We start from the raw sequence: 19,561 nt of genomic DNA, 5'->3' as shown, positions 1-19,561 counted from the left end.
ACAGCCTGTGGAGGGGGACGGCATGCAGCCATGTGCATGCTCTTATGTTTGCTGGAGACAGATGGTTGGGTGAAGGGCCTCTCTCAGAGCTCCTCAATCTCAGATGTAGCCCCACCCCCACCGCCATCACAGGCTCCTTTATTGAGTCCAGGGACATCTATGGGCTATTCTGCACTTCGTGATGGATTCAGAGGCAAAACCTCTTGGAACTGCCTCTTATTTGAAAAAACCTCTAAAATTATGATAAAATCCTTTACGTAAAATTTTATCTCCAGCACCTGGTAGTGGTAGTGATAGATAGGGGCAGGGGAGAGTAAAGACAGGGTGTGGCTCCCTAACCCAGGCTGCCCTCTAACTCTGCAGCCCTCTGCCTTCGCCTCCCAAGTGCTGGGTGCGCTTAGACTGCACTGCACACGGCACCTTATGCGGTCTAAGCACACAGCTCCACAGTGTTAATCATGTTTGTGGGGTGGGTGTAGCTCTGTCACAGCGCCCTCACCTAGTGTACAGAAAGGCGCTGGCCCTGCTCCCCAGCACCAGAGGGGGAAAGTTCTCCTTGCTGTAAGTCAAACCTCTAGAACGCTTTACATATTGTAGAAGTGAAGCCTACATATCCACTCGAGAACTCCATTTCTCCCCATACCACCCTGGGCAATTACCACTCTCCCTTCTGTTTCTGAGATTTTGGTCAAATGCCTCGCGTAAGTGGATGCAGACAGTGTGACCCTTTCCATCTTATCTCATTTAGCTAATATCTGCAAGGTTCATATTTGGCAGGATTTTTCTCTTTCTAAAGTGGACAGTACTCCACCATGCTCACACACTCTGTTTATATAGTCATTCCCTGATGGAGACCTGAGTCCGAGATGGTTTCTGACTCCTGTCAACAGAGAACAGCACTGCTGTGAGCTTCCGCACGCAAGCCTTTCTCAGACTCTGCTTTTAGTTCTTTAGGATGTCTACTCAAGAGGGCTACTGTTGGGTCACATGCTAGCTCAGTCTTTAATGCTCTTTCCACACCACCGACTCACAGTCCCACGGTGCACGGGGTTCTGACCTCCTGCCCTTGCCAACACTTGGTTTTTCCTGTAATCACATACGAGTACATACCTAGGTCCAGGGCCAGCCAAACAGCATGGATCCTTTACAAAACCAAAGTTGCTGCCTTCCCTCAGGAGCACATCCTGTGAGTACAGGAAAAGGCAACATTAAATCTGTGCAGCAATCCAGCCTGTAATCAGGCTACAGTAAACTCTCCCAAGGCTCGCCTTCACGTGGTGTCAGTAACTCCAGGGGGGTCTTTCAGGGTAGTTTTTGTTTGTTTTCACTATGGGTAGATATTGATATCCTGAAAGGGTTAATACTATAACACTGATGGTGTAAAATCTGTCTCATGTGATCTGGTTACGATGAAGAGGACACTGTTGCTAGAGATGATAATGTAATCAGCTTTCCATTATTTATTCTCCATTATAGGACACAGGTGAGAAAGGAGGATTCATATATAATCTGAACCTAATTTTAGTAACTTATTCACTATTTTCTTTTTCTAATGTGATAAAAGCTTTTCCCGCCCTTGTCCATGTTTTCATCTGTGCGGAAGAGAAGCCAATAAGCAACGAAACCTCCCATGCTGACAGCTGGGCAGACAGCAAGCGGATAACAAGTACTTAGCTGGACTGGCGTTCAGGTCCCTAGAACTCACATAAATGCCGGTGACCCACCTAAAATTCTAGCACTCAGAAGCCAGAGACGGGATCCTCAGAGCAAGTTGACTAGTTAGTTATACTAGTGAGCTCTGAGTTCAACCGAGAGACCCTTTCAGTCCTCCAAGCCCTGCATACATATACATGGGTAAACCAAACAGTGGAAGGTTGGATGGAGACACGGTTCAGTGGTAGAATGCTTGCCTTGCATGCACGAGGCCCTAGGTTCAATTCTCAGTACTGTCTCCCCTTCCACTGCTGCTCCCCAAAAGTCAAAGGTGACTGTAGGCAGAAGCAGCAAATGCCCAGATGGTAATAATTTCACCTTTCCCTAACTAGGTATATTACTGTATGCCAGACACTGCCAAGTTTCTTGAATGGAATATTATCTACTTGACATTTCCACTGAAACGTGCATGCATCCATGTGCACATAAGTACATGAGTATGTCATGCATGATTAAGCATGTGTTTAAAGCCCAGAAACATTCAGTTTCTTAAGATACAGTTAAATGAATAGAAGAACTAGGATTCACAGCAGGACTTCTTCAAAGCCCAAGATCTTTCTGTGGAATTCAATGGGATAAATGCAGCTGGTTTGAACACTTGACAGTGAATTCCACAAACTGAGCCCCTGATTCTCACTGTAGAATGGAAGTTCCTGTCTTCATGATTCCTAGAGCCCTCTAAGTCTTGTCCCACCATCCTTCCCTGCTGACACCAATAGGCAAGGTTTTGCCAATAGTTAGCCTAGGTGCCAGCTGAGCTCCTGGCACAGCAGAGTTCAATTACATCCGCTGTGTTTCAGTATGTGAATGAAGCTAACCTGCATTCGTGTGATTTGGCCCTAGAAATGACACTTATGTGGGTATGAATTTAAAAGGGTGTGGGAGTTAAATCCAGAAATCAGCTATTGAGAGAATTTATCAGGTTTCCTGTTAATCAAGATGCCCCTCCTCGTTTCCATGCCTACCCTCACCCCCAAAGCAGTGGGCATTATACATGCCAGGCAAGTCCTTTACCACTGAGCCATACATATCCTCAGATATCATTGGACAGAAGGAAAATATCTTCTCAACCTAGCTGAAACACAAAGAGGATATTCTTCTTGTGTGTCTTCACTGTCAAAGAATACTTGACTCTCAGGGCAACACAGAAAAGAACAGCAGTCATAGGAGAAATACCAGGGATAGACGCATAAACTAACTTGGTAAACATCTATAGTAGCTCGAATATTCTTGCCCTGGGTGGTGTGTGTGTGTGTGTGTGTGTGTGTGTGTGAGAGAGAGAGAGAGAGAGAGAGAGAGAGAGAGGGAGAGAGAGAGAGAGAGACACTATTTGGAGGTGTGGCTTTGTTGGAGAAAGTGTGTCACTGTGGTGTGGGCTTTAAGACCCTCATCCTATCTGCCTGGAAGCCAGTATACTGCTAGCAGCCTTCAGATGAAGATGTAGAACTCTCAGCTCCTCCTGCACCATGCCTGCCTGGATGCTGCCATGTTCCACCTGGATGATAATGGACTGAACCTCTGGAACTGTAAGCCAACCCCAATTAAATGTTGTCCTTATAAGAGTTGTCTTGGTTATGGTGTCTGTTCACAGCAATAAAACCCTAACTAAGACAGAATCTAATTTTTGATAGTTATTTTAAAAACTGACTTAAAGAGGTAAGCAGATCACTGCGAGTTCAACTCCACAAGAACAAATGATCGGACCCAAACACTAGCTCTCAGCATACCTCACACCATAACCTGATGTATATAAAAGCCCAATCTAGACTCTCTTTGAGGGGGTTCCAAGTTTAATAGCTCTATGACCAACAAAATATGATGACTGCAGTAGTTGTCTATGACAGGACATTAGCTTGCAGTACCTACTGAAATGAAATAAGGATCCAAATGGAAAAACTAGCTACTTAAATATAAGTAATACCTGATAAGAACTAAAATGAAATCCATTTACCACTTGATATTCTCAGATATGAGACATTTAGGTCTCACTACCTTCTCCCCATGCCAGCCTCTGCCTTTCAAGGAAACAGCATGGTTTAACCACTTAAGCCTCGAGGAAGGCAGAGTGTCTCAAACATTATCCTCGACTACCTTGGGCTGGTTTCCTACCCTTTCTAGGTGCCCCTCTGTAACATAACAGTTACAGTACCAACCTCACTGCACAGATGAAGGCCAAGTCAGTGACTGGCATACAGTAAAAGCTTGATTAGTGTTGGCTATTTGTAACTTCACAATTCACAGAATGTCAGCTCTGTCAATTACCCTGGGGCTTAAATATTGTTTAGTCTCGGGTGCTACCAACAGCTTACTGGCTGTACCCACAGAATCAAGCCTACATCCAACACTTTTGATCCTCAGCTACTTACCAACTGCCATACGGGTGTGGGACCTGAAGCTTCCAACCTCTGCAAGAGCAGCCTGTGCTCTTAACCACCTAGCCACTGCCTCTGCAGACCCTAGACATTTAACCTAAGTAATGAAGACGTATCTCATTCTATCTCAAAGGCAGAAACATCTGGGTGCTTTTTTGCAGCTTTTCAGGGGGGGGGTAGCTGGGGGGAGTGCAGCACTTTAAGATGCTTGGTCTAGCTGATGGTGAGTGGAACATAATGAGCCCAAGGGCTCCATCCCTACCCAACATCCCTTTGTTCTGGAACTGTACTCTTTAAATGAAGAGAAGGGGGTGCAGGGTGCTGCGTGTTTCAGAGAGAATACAAAGGTAGCCAGGGAGAAGCCCCGCCTTATCAAGCTTTGGAGTCACTTTCAGGCCATTCATAGCTCAACATCCTGGTCTCGTGCAGTTATTGCTTCAGGCCTCCAAATTACCAACCATTATTTGTGATTCTCGGGATGACTTGTTTGAGGGAAAGTACCCAACTGACAGCATTTTGAGAAGGATGCTCACAGAGCAGTGCACTCCCCACAGTGCCAGAAATAAACTCTGAGGAATTTCGGTTTTAACTCAGCCTGTACAAGGTTACTTACCTTGTTTGAGTCCACTGAAGCTACGAGAAAAACTCTTTATTAACTAAACCTTAACAAAGACCGCAGGTAACAGGAGAATTCTTTAAACTTACAATTCCAAAAAAATAAAAATGTAAATTTATAGTTCTAATAACAATAAACTTAAGAGTTTATAACACAAGTATTGATACAGTAGGGATAATTTTGTGTGCCTCCCCCCACCCCACCCCACCTCCTTTGGTTTCCTACTGCCAAGCTATTATACCCTGAGGACCCAAGTTTTGTTTTAACCACAAATAAGGTAAAAGATGAAGAGTATGCATGAAGTTAGCCCACAGGCATCTCTCTAGTCAGGCAGGGACTAGCTGCTGGGCACAGGAGGCAGGCAGCTCAAGAATGTCTTGGAGAGTTGGTGTGAAGCTAAGAATTTCCTGACCATTCCTTTCTTGGCTTCAGAGCCCCCCCCCCCCCCATTAAATATCAATTACCTGTGGTGTACCCTTAGTAAAAGAGTGCCTAGATGCCATTCTGTGTTCAGTTACCTTCCTAAAAAGAGTTTCTCAAGTAATACAACGAACTTAATTGGGATTTGAAGAAACCTCACTGCTTTTCTAAAACAAAATAGAAAGTCTGCTTGAAGTCTGTTTCCCAAGTGACCAGTTTATACAATACTTAGGGAGAAAGCAAAGCAAAGCAAAGCAAAGCAAAGCATTTGGTCACCCAACCAATTCCCCAAGACAGAATAATGACAGTAACAGGAGATTTGGTTTTTGCCTATGCTTTTCTATCTTTTTTTTTCTTTTTCTTTTAGACAGGGTCTCTCTACATAGACCTGGCTATGTTGGAACTCACTACGTAGACCATGCTGGCCTTGAACGCACAGAGATGCACCTGCTTCCTGAGGGCTGGGATTTAAAGTGTGTAATTCCCCTCCCTTTTTATACTGTCTTTACAATATTGGGAGAGAAGAAGAAATTCCTTGGAGTTCTATGTCCGTAAACTACTGTCGTACAAAGCAGTTGAAAAACCTTGTACCTACAGATTTTAAGTGCTCCATAGAACGGAAAACAGTACTGCGGGCTCTGGTGGCAGCTACGCCACCGAGAGAATATTCCTAGACAGACAGTTCTGAGACGAAACTGCCTGGGTCAACACAGCCAACAAATCCTCTCAGAAGGATGCGTATGCCTGGGTCTGTGTATGCACACGTTTCAACACACCAGGAGAGGGGATATTTCCTAAAATTTCACACACACACACACACACACACACACACACACACCCTACGTAAAGTATCAAAAGCCGGACCTGGTGGCGAAGGTTTATTTCGACTAGATGTAATTCTGAGAACGAAGGCCTGAAAGGTTCAAGGCTAGCCTAGACAGCTTAGTGAGACCCTATCTCAAAAGAAAAAGTAAAAAGAGGCCAGGTGGGTGGGTATAGCTCGGTGGTTACAGTACTTGCTTGGCAGGAACAGAATCCTGTGTCTTAACTGTCAGAACGGTAACCAACCATAAAACAACTATATAGCTAAAAACAAAAAAACAAAAAACCCAAAACAACTATATAGACATTTATATATCTTTGTGCGGGAACCAGGTAAGGTTAAGAGGGAAAATCGCAGAAACAAACAAATAAAAAACAATATTACTTTCTCAGATTTAAAAGAAAACAAACAAACAAACAAAGGAGAGGTGTTAGGGGAGCCCCCGCTAAAGCTGTCAGAGTCGGAGGGGGCCAGTCCTAGGCCAGCTGGCTTGGCTGCACCTACCTGACCTTTCTTGTCGGAGGTGGGAGACGACCTGGACCTCACATGCACAGGGACCGCCAGTGTGTCGGAGCGCTCCAGCAGATCCTCGGCTGACTTGGACTTCCCGGCCTTCCCGGCCACCATGCCCCAGGAAGGCGGCCCGCCCGGGGCCCCGTCCATCCTCTGGACGCCCCTCGGTTCGCAGTTCGCTCCGCTGAGCAGCTGCCTGGGGACCTGAGGGTCCCAGCGACGTCGCTCCCCGACTAGGCGTCCGCTGGCGAAGGAGCTGCTGCGATCACGGGGCGCCTGCGGGCCGTCCGCGGCCGACGGATGAGTGTGCTCCTTGCGGGGCAGCGCCTCGGGCTCTCGCAGGGAGCTCAGGCTACAGGCAGAGGCCAGGCCGGGGCCATCGGGCGCCGCGGGGCCGGCCTGGAGGTAGGCGCTCTGTGCGCGCTCGCGCAGCCCGGCCTCCGGTGTGCAGGCGGCTCCTGTGGGCCGCTTGCCCGTCTTACGCTGGATGTAGTCGGCCAGGGCGCTCTGCTGGAACTGCTTGAGCTCGGGGCCCGACAGGCTGAGCGTGGAGCAGGCCTTGCCGTCGCGCTCGAAGATGCGGCGCCGGTCGGCCACGGTGCTCTCCGAGAAGCGCGGCTGCGCGGGCCTCGGCGGGCCGCAGGGCGTGGGCTCGGCCTCCTCCGAGACCCCTACCTCGTTCATCTTCTCGGGCTCCGAGTAGGAGCGCTTCTTCTGCTCGACAGTGAGGCGCCGGCGTGGGCCTCGGCGGGCAGCCTGGGGCGCGGCCGGGGTCACGCTGTGTCGCTCCCGAGGGGTGTGCGGGGAGGACGAGGGCACCGCGGCCTCGGGGCTCCGCATCCCCACGTGGGCGGAGGCGGGTCGCGGGCGCCAGGGCCTCGAGGTGGCGGGGGTGCCCGGTTCCAGGTCTCGGCGACGAAACGACGTGGCCCCCAGGACGCGGGACTGGGCATCCTTGATGCTGTTTCTGTAGGCGCGGCTGAAAGGCGCATCGAGCAGGGGCGACTCAGGGGTACCGGGCCTGTCCTCTGACCACGAGGCTTCCCTCTCCGCCTCACTGTAGAGCTGAAAGGTGCTCTGGCTGCGGAGCAGGCGGGCCTCCGGCCTTGAGGGCTCGCCGCCTCGGGCAGGAGGTCCACGGCCGTCCGCAGGGGCCCTCCGGATCAAATGGCTGCACTGGGGCCGGGAAGCCTCTTCCTGCTTAGCCTCCCCGTTTGGGGGGTTCTGCTCCCCATTGCGCAGGTGTTCAGTGGACTCCGAGAAATGGACGCTGCCGGCTTTTGGATCGTCGAGGTCACTGCTGGAAGTACTGGGGGTCGGGCCGGTCCTCCCAGGCCTGTAGCCGGGGCCGTATGCAGAGCTGCCCACGCTCAGGGGTCTGTGGCGCCCCTGCTCTCGTTCCTCTATTCTAGAAACCTTCTCCAGCACGGAGCAATGGGGCTTCCTGTACTGCGGGGCGGCGGAGCTGCTGGAGCTGAGCCGCCGCTGGCTCGCACCGGATGTCTGTGGCAGCGCTGGGGCCGGGGACTCCTCATACCTGGAGTCTGCACTGTGGACGGAGTCTACGGCGTTCATTTTCCCCTCGGGCCTCGGATAGGAAACAGATCTGTCCAGGTAGCCCCTGATGTCTGAAGCCCCTGCTTTCCTTCCAGGGTCCTCCACCTTGGACCTGCCCCCGGGGTGAACCTCCTGGGCTTCTCCAAGCTCCACGTTGCTTTGTCTTCTCAGACTCTCTGGAATATTCTGCAGAGATGAGAAGGCCGATCTGGTCCTGCCAGAGTTGCCCGACAGGCCCTGGCCTTGGCCCTCCCTCTCCACTTTCTGCCTGAGGTTGGCATTGTGATCTTCCTGAAAGTCACCCTCCCAGGGCTGAGAGAGCCTGGAAGGCCTCCTGTCATCACCCACGTGCAGGGCCTGGGCCTGGGGGGACGAGAGACTGTGGTGATTGGAACACGCTCTGCTGCCACCGTGGATGTTCTTTCTCTCGCTGGGATATGGACTATGGCCGTGGGGAGGTGTGATGTGCCTCTTTAGGGAGGAGTCTTCATTTTCAGGCACTGAAGAAAAATGGACTTTGTAGATGTATTTGGCCGTGGGTTCTGGCCTTTTCTCCACCGGAGTCACCGAGTTGTGTTCTAGGGGCTGACAGAAGGCAAACCCAGGCCTGCTAGCTTCATTTTGATTCCCGTTCTCATCTAAGGTAGCCATCTTGTTACAGGTTCCCTGAGCAGCTGTGTATCCACTCTCTTTGACTAGCGCAGGGTAGACGGTGCCATTACTACTCACAGAGGGCTGGGGCACCTGGGCAAAGTGAGGCTCCGGAGAAGGTACCGGATAGATGCCAGTGGGCAGCAGAGGTTGGCCAGGCTGCGCCTTCTGGGTATAATTATGCTTAGATTTCACTGGGGGGCTGTTCTCTGGACTCCTCTCTGGGACTGTATGCAGCTGGTCCTCAGCGAATGGGGTTTTCTGGGAGCCTGAAGAGTTTGTCTGAGGCCGGCAGAACCTTTTCTGATCAAGGCTGGACCAGGAGCTGGGACGCTCGCGATGGCGGAAGGCTGCATAGCTATCACTGCGGGTGGGGGGCAGGGGTGCGCCTGCCTTCTGGGGCAGGTTGTCAGTAGCAGTCTCCAGGGAACCAGAACACTGCTGGCTCCAAGACGGGGAAGGCGTTCCCTTGCCCCGAGGAATGCTGTGCCATTTAGCACAGCCCTGACTGTCGGCTGAGGCATGGGCATCCCTACCTTGAAGGAGCAAGGCTGAAGGGTTCACCTCATACTCTGAAGATACTCCTCTCCGGGTATCATAGACCGTCTTGACGTAGCGGATGTCTGCCTGCCTCATCCCTTCTAGGAGGCCACCCCGGGCAGAAATCACGTCCATGGAACCCGAACGTTCTCGGGCAGAGCCACCAGGGGGTGGGTACTCGAAGATGCTCGAACTGGTGGAGAAGGAGCTATATGCGGAGTCCCTTTTGTTATGAAGGTGGCCTAGCTGGTCGATGCTGCTCGTGGACTTGGCAGGAGAAAGGAGATGGCAGGGTGGGTATCCGCCACTGGGCTCCAGGCTTTCCATGCTCCCCTGGGAGCTGCACTGGTCAGGGCTCCGCCTCAGATAAGCATGGTCGTAGTTGGAGAGGTCACTGGTCGAAGAGCTGGGAAGAACAGGAGACAAAGCAGTCAGTCCGCTGAGGGGTGGTTTAGTGGACTCACAGACACAGGGCTCGGCTTATAAATCCACTCTTATGCAAGAGGTTCCGTTTTTGGAAGGGTGGGTAAAAAGGGCCTTTTTCGGGGCTGTGTCACTACTAGGACTAATTGCCCAATGCTGTAGCCCTTATGTGCCTCTAATTAATCACCCAGGCTAACCAGAAGAAGAGGGTGGCCTTGGGCACAGGCAGAATGCTGATGTGACTTGCTGTGCTGTAACTGACAATTTGCACAGGCCAAGAAATGATACCGGGGAGGTGGGGGGGGGGGGTGGAAATGAAGAAGGGAAGGGAGAGGGACAGAGGAGAGAGTTTTCTGTCCGTTGTGGATGCTCGTGGGGAAACCGAGAAAAGCTTAGTAAGCAAACAGGCATGTGGAAGGCTGGGGGACTTGGGGAGCTCACACAGGCGTAGGATTTTAGTTAATATCTTTCCTTTTTAAGGAGTCAAAAGCTAGACTCTGGCAACCTTCCTGGAGTCTCGACGATAGTAGGGACGATTTGTTTGTGGGGAGAAGCTAAACACACAGCTGAATGGAGAAATCCACAGGGGAAAAAGAAGTTAGAGCCAGAAGAGACTGGTGAGAGAGAGCTGGCTAGGGAGAAAGGCCCGGCCAAGGGAGAGGGAAGCGGGAAGTCTTAAGCCACAGGAGGGCCTTAAGGCTGAATTCCATCACCAAAGCCACCCTCAGTGTGTCTTCAGAAGAGTGAGACCTTTGTATAGTTGTAAGCTCCTCTGAGTTGAGGAGAGAAAAATCTCAATATTGGCCCTTCATACACCAGAAATCAGCCTTAAAAAAAAAAACCAAACACACCTGTTTGTGTTAATAATAGAAGAGTCTAACTTGCTTGTGTGGGGACTGGGGAGTTTGGGACATCTCTGTAACTTCAATTTTGTTATGAGCTTAAAACTGCTCTAATAATTTACTATAAGGGGCTGGAGAGGTGGCTCAGCAGTTAACAGCACCAGCTGCTCTTCCAAAGGACCTGGGTTCAATTCTCAGCACTCACATGGTGGCTCACAGCTATCTGTAGCTCAGATCCCAAGAGATCTGGCTCCTTCTTTTAGCGTTGGCAGCCATTACATGAGATTCAGAGACATACATGTTGACAAAACAACTATACATATCAAATAAAAATATATTATGAAACATGTTTGGGCTGGGAGCATAGCTCAGTGGTAGAGCCCTTGCCTAGCATATGCAAGACACCAAAAAGGAAAAAAAATAAAAATAAAAAAGAACTTATACATCAATGAAGCCATATTAGAATAAATAAAAATCAACCAATAATCTCCTCATGTTAAATATTGTGGTTCACTATTCTCCAAAGAAAGGTAAATCCAGAGTTCTTACCACCTCGGTCTTTCACTTGTAGGTGAAAAAGACATTCAAGTGCATTTAAAATCATGCAGCGTATCTCTAGATACCGCAGAAGTAAAGGTAATGTCACAGTGGCCAAGCGTATAATGTTTTATGCTAGAATGGCTCCATAGAATACATGAAGAGCCTCAAAGGACGACGTTCAGAACCGAAACTGGTGATGGAGCAACGAAACACCCCTTGGTCAGCAAGGAGACCCCCTACTCAGCATTTTAGCTCAAGAGAATCTAGTTTTTCCTCCTCAGAGAAAGTCCTGCTTTGGGAAGGACAGGAAAGTCTCAAGAGAGAAGAGGAGAAAGAGCTTGTGAGGCTGCCAGCTCGGGGAGATTCCACTTGCCGCCAGTGGCATGGTGGACCTTGCGGCTAGATTTTACTGAGCTCTAACTTTCCCAATTTAACAGGTTCATTAAAGTCAATGCCCTCTGGCCATCTGCAGTTCCTTAAACTATCTGCAGCAGATGGGGCAGAGGTGACACTTACAGGGGAAGTAGAGGACGGAGTAAACACTAATTTAGCCCTCCTCTTAACTGCTGAGAAGCCTTGCAGTCATTCACCGAACATACACACAAACCAAAGCAACTAAGCCAACAGCCAACTGGAACATGGAAAATGTTACCTCCTATGCTTCTCAATGTACAGATGGTGTCTGGAAGTGGGAAGTCACACCTATCTCTTGCCAGACAAGAGCAAGCGGCCAGGGACCTCCTTCCTGTAACAGACCTCGAGGGGACAGCACCACATGGAGATTTTGGAAGCTACTCTCCTACCTGAGTGGACTCTGTCCCTCAGAGCTCCTGTTCTCAGGCTGCCTGAGGAATATGGGGTCCAGTGTTGGCCTCTGGGAATAAGTCTTTCCACTGTTACCTGGATCCTGATCCTAAGACGCAGTACTAGAGGTGGGATGAGTGACAACGAGGAACAAAATCTTCAAGCCTGCCACAGTTTCGATGCTAACACAGGCAGCCTTACTGTCAAGGAGTGACCTTTAGTGGTCAAAGTCCTCATCATGGTCTGGCTACTTCTCCAACCTCTCCGTCTGCTGCTGTCCTGGATCACTGCGTTCCAACCTAAGACCCTCCTGGCAATGACTCAAACACATGAGACGCCTACATCCATCTCAGCCAGCGCCTCCGTCTTTGCTGCTCTACCATGGAGCCTACCCTTTGCCTGGCTCACTCCCTTTCCTTACTTAAGTCTCCACTTCAGAAGACTTCCAAAAATGAATATCGCCTTGGCTCTCCTTATGTCCTGTAACACTGCTTTTATTTTCCTCATGGCACTTAATACCACGTGCACAGCTCGCCTGTAAGAAAGCAACTTCAATTCTATCAACAATGTTTAAAGAATGGAAAGCACACACAACAAAATATTTACTGATTCTGGGGCAGATATAAGCATTCTACTTACTCTACTTTGTGTACTTAAAAGTAATTTTCAGGGGCTGGAGAGATGGCTCAGCAGTTCTTAACTTATTGCTCCTACAGAGGACCTAGGTTCAGTTCCTAACACCCACCTGGTGGCTCACAAATACCATAAATCCAGTTTCAGAGGATCTGGCAACCTCTTTGGACCTGGGGGTACCTGGGTATACGTATGGTACACATATATGCACACAGGCAAAACACCCTTATATTTTACAAAATAAAATATTTCTCAAAAAAATTAAAAATTTTAAATGTTCAAAACATTGTGAAAAGCACACATACAAACACACACAAAATGTATATAGAAATAAATGTCCTAATGTGCACTCACAGAACCTTAACTCCTAAAGTGATCAAATCTGTTTTTGAAACACTGGTCTAAAATTAAACAAGGTTGTTTACCGCCAGGCTTCTCAGACTTCCATAAACTATTATTCATCTGTTCTCTCTAAGGGGGGGGGACACTAAGCAGTTTTCTAAACTTCTATGACTCTAGAAATGTTCTGCCAAAGAATACATAACAGACTTTCATTTTATGGACGACTCGTTGAGAAACAGTATTATAATTTTCTATCTCCTTCAGGGAGTGTGCCCATCACTGGGACCGTCTGAGACACAGGTGCTCGCATATGTCAGGTGAGTGGATCTCAGTGAATCCGGTACATTAGTGTTTTGACAGTGCTACTTCAGCCTCTTTTCAGAGACACTATGTGACTCCTCAGTAGCCTCTAAACTAAAGTAAAACTTTAGAATCACTGAGCGGTACCTCTGTAAGATAGCGGAGAGATAGCACCAGGGGCCTGGCAGAAAGCAGCTAACATCAAGTTTCAGGGCAATTCCAAATCCAACCTCGCTCCCAGACATGTTAAAACCTGACTAGCCTCTCCGTCTCTGTCTTGTCCCTCCTGGACTTCCCGATCCCCTCATGTTCCTCTTTGCGTGAGAAAGAGATCCTTAAGTTGGACATAAAATTGGGCTTAGGAAACTAAGTTCAAGCCATAAGAAGGAAGCCGGCCAACTGAGCTGGCACTCTAGATCACTAGATGCCACTGAGAGGCTAGAGACACGCCAGCAGTCCTCTCCTAGCTGCAGCTGCCATTATGAGACTGTGAAGAGACTGGAGAGAGGCCCTGTGAGATGCCCTGTGACAGAGCTGCAGAGGTGCCCCTGAGCTAAAGTGGGAGAGGACACGTATACTCGCAGCATTCTGGGTAATGTGAGCTTGCCTTTCTCCTAGAGTCACACAGTGCTTTTGTGTCAATAGCCACATCAACATCAAAAGGGCCAGGGGCAATCACCATACAGGCACTGTTCAACCTCTCTAACACACTTACCGGAGGTTAGGATGAAGGGGAGAGGAGCAGCGTGGCCCCCTTACTGTACTTTGATGCCACAGTGCCCCCCCCCCACTCCCGCGGCCTGCAGAGCCTACCGCAGTCACTGCAAGCGGGTGTTCAACACACTGACTACAGCAGTTCGATTTCTGACACAGGATTAGTATATTCCTTAGATCACATTATGAGTTGAGATTTAGGGCTTCCTAAGAAAGTGAGGGGCTGGGAGGTTCTAAAGGTTCCCACCATCCCATGGCACTTTATTAAGACACACCTACGCCCACGTGTGAGCTCTGCTTTATGCTAAGTTCTTTTGCAGGCAGGTTGCGCCTGACTATTACAGTTGTCATGTATGGAGTGTTTGTACCATGTACATGCGTTCCTTTATTTAATGCTCACAATGACCAGGTAAGACAGGCATCATTAACTTCATCTTAGAGAAAAGGGAGCCACGATCAGAGAGTGCTCAGGCTCGAGCACTGAAGGCAAGGAGTGAGAATGAGCAAGGTCAAACCCCAAACCTCAGGCACTCTGCTATTCCCTCCCGCCCCGCCTCCCAACATGCTAGGTACCCACACTTGGCCTTGCAAAGGGGAATCTTGCGGTGTGGGGGCCTAATCTCTGGAAGAGGTGGCTCAGATGGTGTGAACTGGTCCCCTTAAAGGGCTGCAAAATCTACAATGGGGAAAGGAGGGTCTAGAGGAAGGAAGATAATTAGGAACCACTTCTTCCTGTGGCCTGATGTGTCTTCTAATATGACGGGAGAATTTTATCCTGTGTCTACCACTCAGAGGTCTATGATTTGCCTTTGAGCAAGTCATGATCCTTAGGGGCTCTAATTGAGTCCTAACAGCCACCATCTGTTAAGTAATCCTTCCAGAAGCCTCCTAGTGGCTTTCTTTAACACGCATGCACACACAAATGCCACTTCCTGCATCTCATTTCTATTATGTTTGAAATGTCCTTCCACCTCCCTGTCATTGCCCTGTCTCTGTCTGACTCAAGTGGTAATACTGTGTGGACCCTGAGTTCTCAGGGTCAAATGGATGCGACCTTGAACACACAGCTGGTGTGGGGAATCCGGACTCAGCTTGTTCTTCAGTATGTCTGAGTGTCTGGGTTTGGATCCCCTTTCCCCAGTTCCTCTCAGATGCGTGAGGCCCGATTTCGAGAAGAGAGCCCTCTGTTTGCCACATTCAGGGTGGCTCTGTTCATTCTTTAACAACCTTAACTAGCACCAGGGTGACTAGGAAGCAGAAGTGTAACCCAGCAGCTATGTGCACATACTGTGGCACCTGGCTCAGATCTGTCCTGACTCACATACTGATCAGCTGTCCATACTTGGATTAATCTTTGCACCGTTCAACTTCCTGTTCTGCAAAATACTTATGTGTTCAAGTGGTGCTGCATGCAGAAGAGGGAAATGAAGGGGTCACATGAGATCAATGTCAATTTCATCATGTGTCACTGAAAAACCCTCTATCCTATTCCTATCTGCTTCAGGGCCATGCTAGGCAGATGGCTTTGATGGAAGGAGGAAAAAAAATATCAAGTGTAACATTTAAATATAAGAATATCACCAATTCAGCTGTAAATATGAACAATTTTTGACTAGTGCAGACAGGACATTGAAGCACCCAGAATGGAAGTCTTCAGTTTTTCAAATATGGGATTATAATAGGCATTGAGAAACAGCTGACTGTGAATGGGTTCCATAAATATCTCAAACGACCAGCCATGATCAAAGTATTTCCAGTCTCCCAGTCTAGTTCAGAATGTGATGTAAGGATGAATCACCCACATAGTTAGCATTTGAAGAGGATGAAGAAAAGACATTTTGGGGGTAAACATGACCTTTGAAAGAGAGAAACCCTTAGATGCCAGCTGTGGCCACTCACCTGGAATGGTAGCTCTGGTGCCAAGGAGGGCCCATTGTGCCCTGAGATATCTGCATCATGCTGACATCAGGCTGTGTCTCCCCAAATTTGGTGGTATGCCACGAGTGAGGGCGAGTGGCAGGCTCACTGCACCTGTGGAGACATAGGAGAGGGACCCTTCAGCACCAGCAGCTTCTCAGCTGAGTCCCCTCATGAAATGAAGTAGCCTGGGTCCCAGCGATCACAAATCAAAGTACTGCTCGCTTCTCCGAGCACTGTGTCCCTTCCGTTTTACTTTCTATTTTGACATCACACAGGAATGCTGCAAAGTTAGTACAACTTTATTTAGGCTTCCTACATGTTGGTATTTTATGCCTTCTGAATATAAGGACATGGATGCCTGGGTCTTCCTGAACCTCTAGCTTTATAGAAAAACAGGAATACTAAAATTCCTTCCTGTTTCCCAAGGGACTTTGCATAGATGCACGGTAAAAAGCATACCCGGGTTTTTCAAGTCCTCTTTCGGAGCCTGGGTGGACGGTGCTGCTATTATCACTGTCTCGGAGGAATGGTATGGAAGTCAGAGGCTGCCCTGCATTGACAGCGACCGCTCTAAACCACAGTCTAGAGAACAAAGTGTTCTCGGAAAGACTTTCTCATTTTGCAAGCTGGTGACTTCAACCTTTAAGCATCCTGCCGTTAAAGCACAAAGATCTGATGGAGCCAAGGAGAAAGCGTGGGTATCCTTTAGACTGAGCATGAATGAGCTCTACAAGGAGTCAGAGGCACGAGTCAGCTGCTGGGCAGTATTTTTGGCATCAAAGTGAGAGGACCATCCAGGCATCCCATGCTGACAGCTATGAGATTGTGTGGAAATATTTCTCTAGTTTAGAAACACTTTGGGATTCAGGAAGTCCCTTGATAAGATGAAGATGATAGATGTAACGTATCCCAAGCCCTCGAATTTGCTGTGAGAGAGTTGATGGGATAGAGCCAGGGGGACAAGCCCGTTAGTCAGGCCTACCTAAAAGGATGGGCAAAGGGGGGAGGAAGAAGTTGAGGATGGATGACGAAGGGAATGAGAACGGATAGGAGGAAGTACTGATCGTAACCACTCTTCCAGCTCTAACAAGTATTTCTGAAGTATTGGAGTAATTATAAAGACGGGGCAGGGCCAGCCAGATGGCTCAGACACTGGCAAAGACGCTTCCATACAAAGCTGACAATCTGAGTTTGACCCCTGGAACCCACATGAGGGTAGAAAGAGAGACCCAATCTTTGACTGAGCCATATGTGTCCCCTCCTCTGGGGTGTGCACACATCCACACAAACACATATAACTATTTTTTTTTAATGTAAATAGTAATTACACAGAGATTGGTCTCAGAATTAACTATGGTCCAGGCACACGGGGTCAGGCCACGGTGGTAAAACAGGGAGCTGCTATAGCACTTGGAGAAGTGCCAAGTCTGAAGGCTCAAGGGAGACAGGACCTCGGGAGGATCTGAGAGGCACTCGGTGAGCTGGGACGTACTTGCTCTGTCCTTGGTCTCTTGTTTTTTTATCTTTCATCTTGTTAGCCCAGATAAAGGAAACTTGGTTTCTAGTCTAGTTCCTAACCTGATATGACTGGTTTTGGGCTTCGGGTTTTAAGCACATGTAAGTGAAAGTTTTCACCTTGGCTTTCCTTCTGGTTCTAATAGGTTATATATACAACACAATACTGATGGGCCAGGGTTACGCTTTGAGCGTCCAATGTCCTCCTGGGGCTCCCATTTTTGAGAGGCTGTGGGGCCTTTAGGTCTAGACAGAGGAAGTGGGTGGTAACAGCTGGGCCTTAAGGAATTATAACCCAGCCTCAGGTCCTTTTCTCTGCTCCTTTTCAAGTGCCAAGCAACAAGCAGCTCCTTGACACCCTTATTACCGAGAAGAGCTGGTCTCCACGGCACGCCTTCCTCACCACGATGGGCTGTGGCCCTCTGGAACTGTAGCCACACTTTAAGCTCTCCCTGAAGTTCCTTTTGTCAGAGTATCAGGAACATGAAGGTAATAACTAAGACACTCCTCCTCCTCCTCCTTCCCCCTGGACACGGGGTGAGCAGCATACACGGCCAGTGTCACTTACTGCCCTGCCACAGGCCTCAAAAGCAGCAAGGCCCTGGACTGGAATTTTCTCAACTGAGAACTGAATAAACCTACTTCTTTACTTATTACGGAGCCTTGCTATGTGGGCCAGACCGGCCTGGAGTACCAAGCCTCCCGCCCCAGACACCAAGCACTGGGATTACAGGAAGAAGGTGTCTGTCAGAGCCTGTTCTTTACAGACTGGCTTTCTCCAGCACCCGTTAGAGTGATGAATGACTCCACAGTATAGCTCTGTAAGAGTTCACCCAGATCAAAGGCTGTGAGACGCGGGAGTGAAGGATATTCAGGCAGAAGGAATGGCAGAGCCAACGTGGGAGAGCACAGGACGTGGCTCAGACAAGGTACAAGCGGCATGAGCAGCTGGTGGAGCGAGGAGCAGGGAGACAGGAAACTCATCAAAAGTGTCTCGCGCTGAAGATGGCGTGGCTCGAGCGCCTCGGGCAGGGAGACAGGCTACAGTCTAAGTTTTGGGAATGTATCGCCAATAGCACAGTGAATAAGTTGGATATTTTGCCAGCTGGTATGTGAGATGTTGAGGGCCTGGGACTGAGACAGAAGTAACGGGTTTGAGGAAATCAAAGATCTTTAAAGTTATGGAGGCAGAAGAATCCTCATTCTCGGAGACCACTTAGATAGGTGGTGGTGGTGGTGGTGGTGGTGGTGGTGGTGGTGGGTGGTGGTGGGTGGTGGTGGTGGTGGTGGTGGTGGGTGGTGGTGGGTGGTGGTGGCGGTGGTGGTGGTGGTGGGTGGTGGTGGGGTGTGTGTGTGTGTTTTAGTAAAGAAAGAACAAAGAATGACATGTCCTTGAGGTGAGAATAAGTTTGGAATGTTCAAGACAAGAGTGTGGCCACAGCCACAGAGAGAAGAGCTGATGGCGTGGGATTCAAACCACATGTGACCCTTTGACAGCATTCTGGAAAAAGCAGCAGATGTTTGAATGGGTCTGAAAGCCAAGACTCAGAGGAAGAGCGGAACTTCGGATGACCCTGAAAGACTGTTATGTACTGGGAAAAAAAAACGAAGAAAGTGTTTATGGTGGTTTGAATATGCTGCCCCTGGGGAAGTGGCACTATTAGGAGGTGTGACCTTGTCAGAGGAAGTATGTCTCTGTGTAGGCGGGCTTTGAGGACTTCTAGAGCTCAAGCTCGGTCCAGTGCATTAGAGACCCTCTTCCTAGCTGCCTGCAGAAGACAGTCTCCTGCTACTGCCTGTGGATCAGGATGTAGAAATCTCGGCTCTTCCAGCACCATGTCTGCCTGGATGCTGCCGTGCTCCCCACCATGATGACATCAAACTAAACCTCTGAAACTGTAAGCCAGATCCAATTAAATGCTCTCTTCTCTAAGAGTGACCTTGGTCATAGTGTTTTTTCACAGCAATGAAACCCTAACTAACACAGTGACACAACTTTAGCTGAGAAAATAAGCCCTGGAGGGCTTCTGTTCCTGATGCTCTCTGATGAGCTGCTATGACTGCGCCTCGCGGCCTTCCAGGCACACTAGCTTTCCAAAGCATGCCGGCTGTCAACCAGACACAAGTCACAAGCACAAGACACAAAACAATTTAAAACAGATGAGGAAACAGCGGGATAGAATGGCACACACATTGGAACCAAGGCAGGGGAAGTCATTTGAACCAGAGTTTGAGGCCAACTAGGCAACATAGCCAGACCCATTTTAAGACAACACAAAATAGATAAGGAAGACAGCCAACACTACACAATCAAAGTGACCGT

The 19,561-nt window shown here is 49.0% G+C and overlaps 1 protein-coding gene across 5 annotated transcripts in view; it reads right to left on the bottom strand.

The window, feature by feature from the left end:
• The window catches only part of Shroom3 (shroom family member 3), a 282,325-nt gene that overhangs the window by 16,172 nt on the left and 246,592 nt on the right, over nucleotides 1–19,561 (bottom strand). For all 5 annotated transcript variants that reach the window (NM_015756.2, NM_001077595.2, XM_006534966.4 and 2 more), the window contains 3 exons: nucleotides 15,703–15,834; nucleotides 6,449–9,611; nucleotides 1,111–1,184 (listed from right to left, as the gene is read on the bottom strand). In NM_015756.2, the coding sequence (NP_056571.2) occupies nucleotides 1,111–1,184; nucleotides 6,449–9,611; nucleotides 15,703–15,834 (3,369 nt within the window). The remainder of the gene's footprint in view (nucleotides 1–1,110; nucleotides 1,185–6,448; nucleotides 9,612–15,702; nucleotides 15,835–19,561) is intronic.

This window comes from Mus musculus, chromosome 5 (genome assembly GCF_000001635.26).
Source record: "Mus musculus strain C57BL/6J chromosome 5, GRCm38.p6 C57BL/6J".
Lineage (NCBI taxonomy): Eukaryota > Metazoa > Chordata > Mammalia > Rodentia > Muridae > Mus > Mus musculus.
Note: the sequence above shows the minus strand (reverse complement) of the source record. Positions and strands in the feature narration are given on the sequence as shown.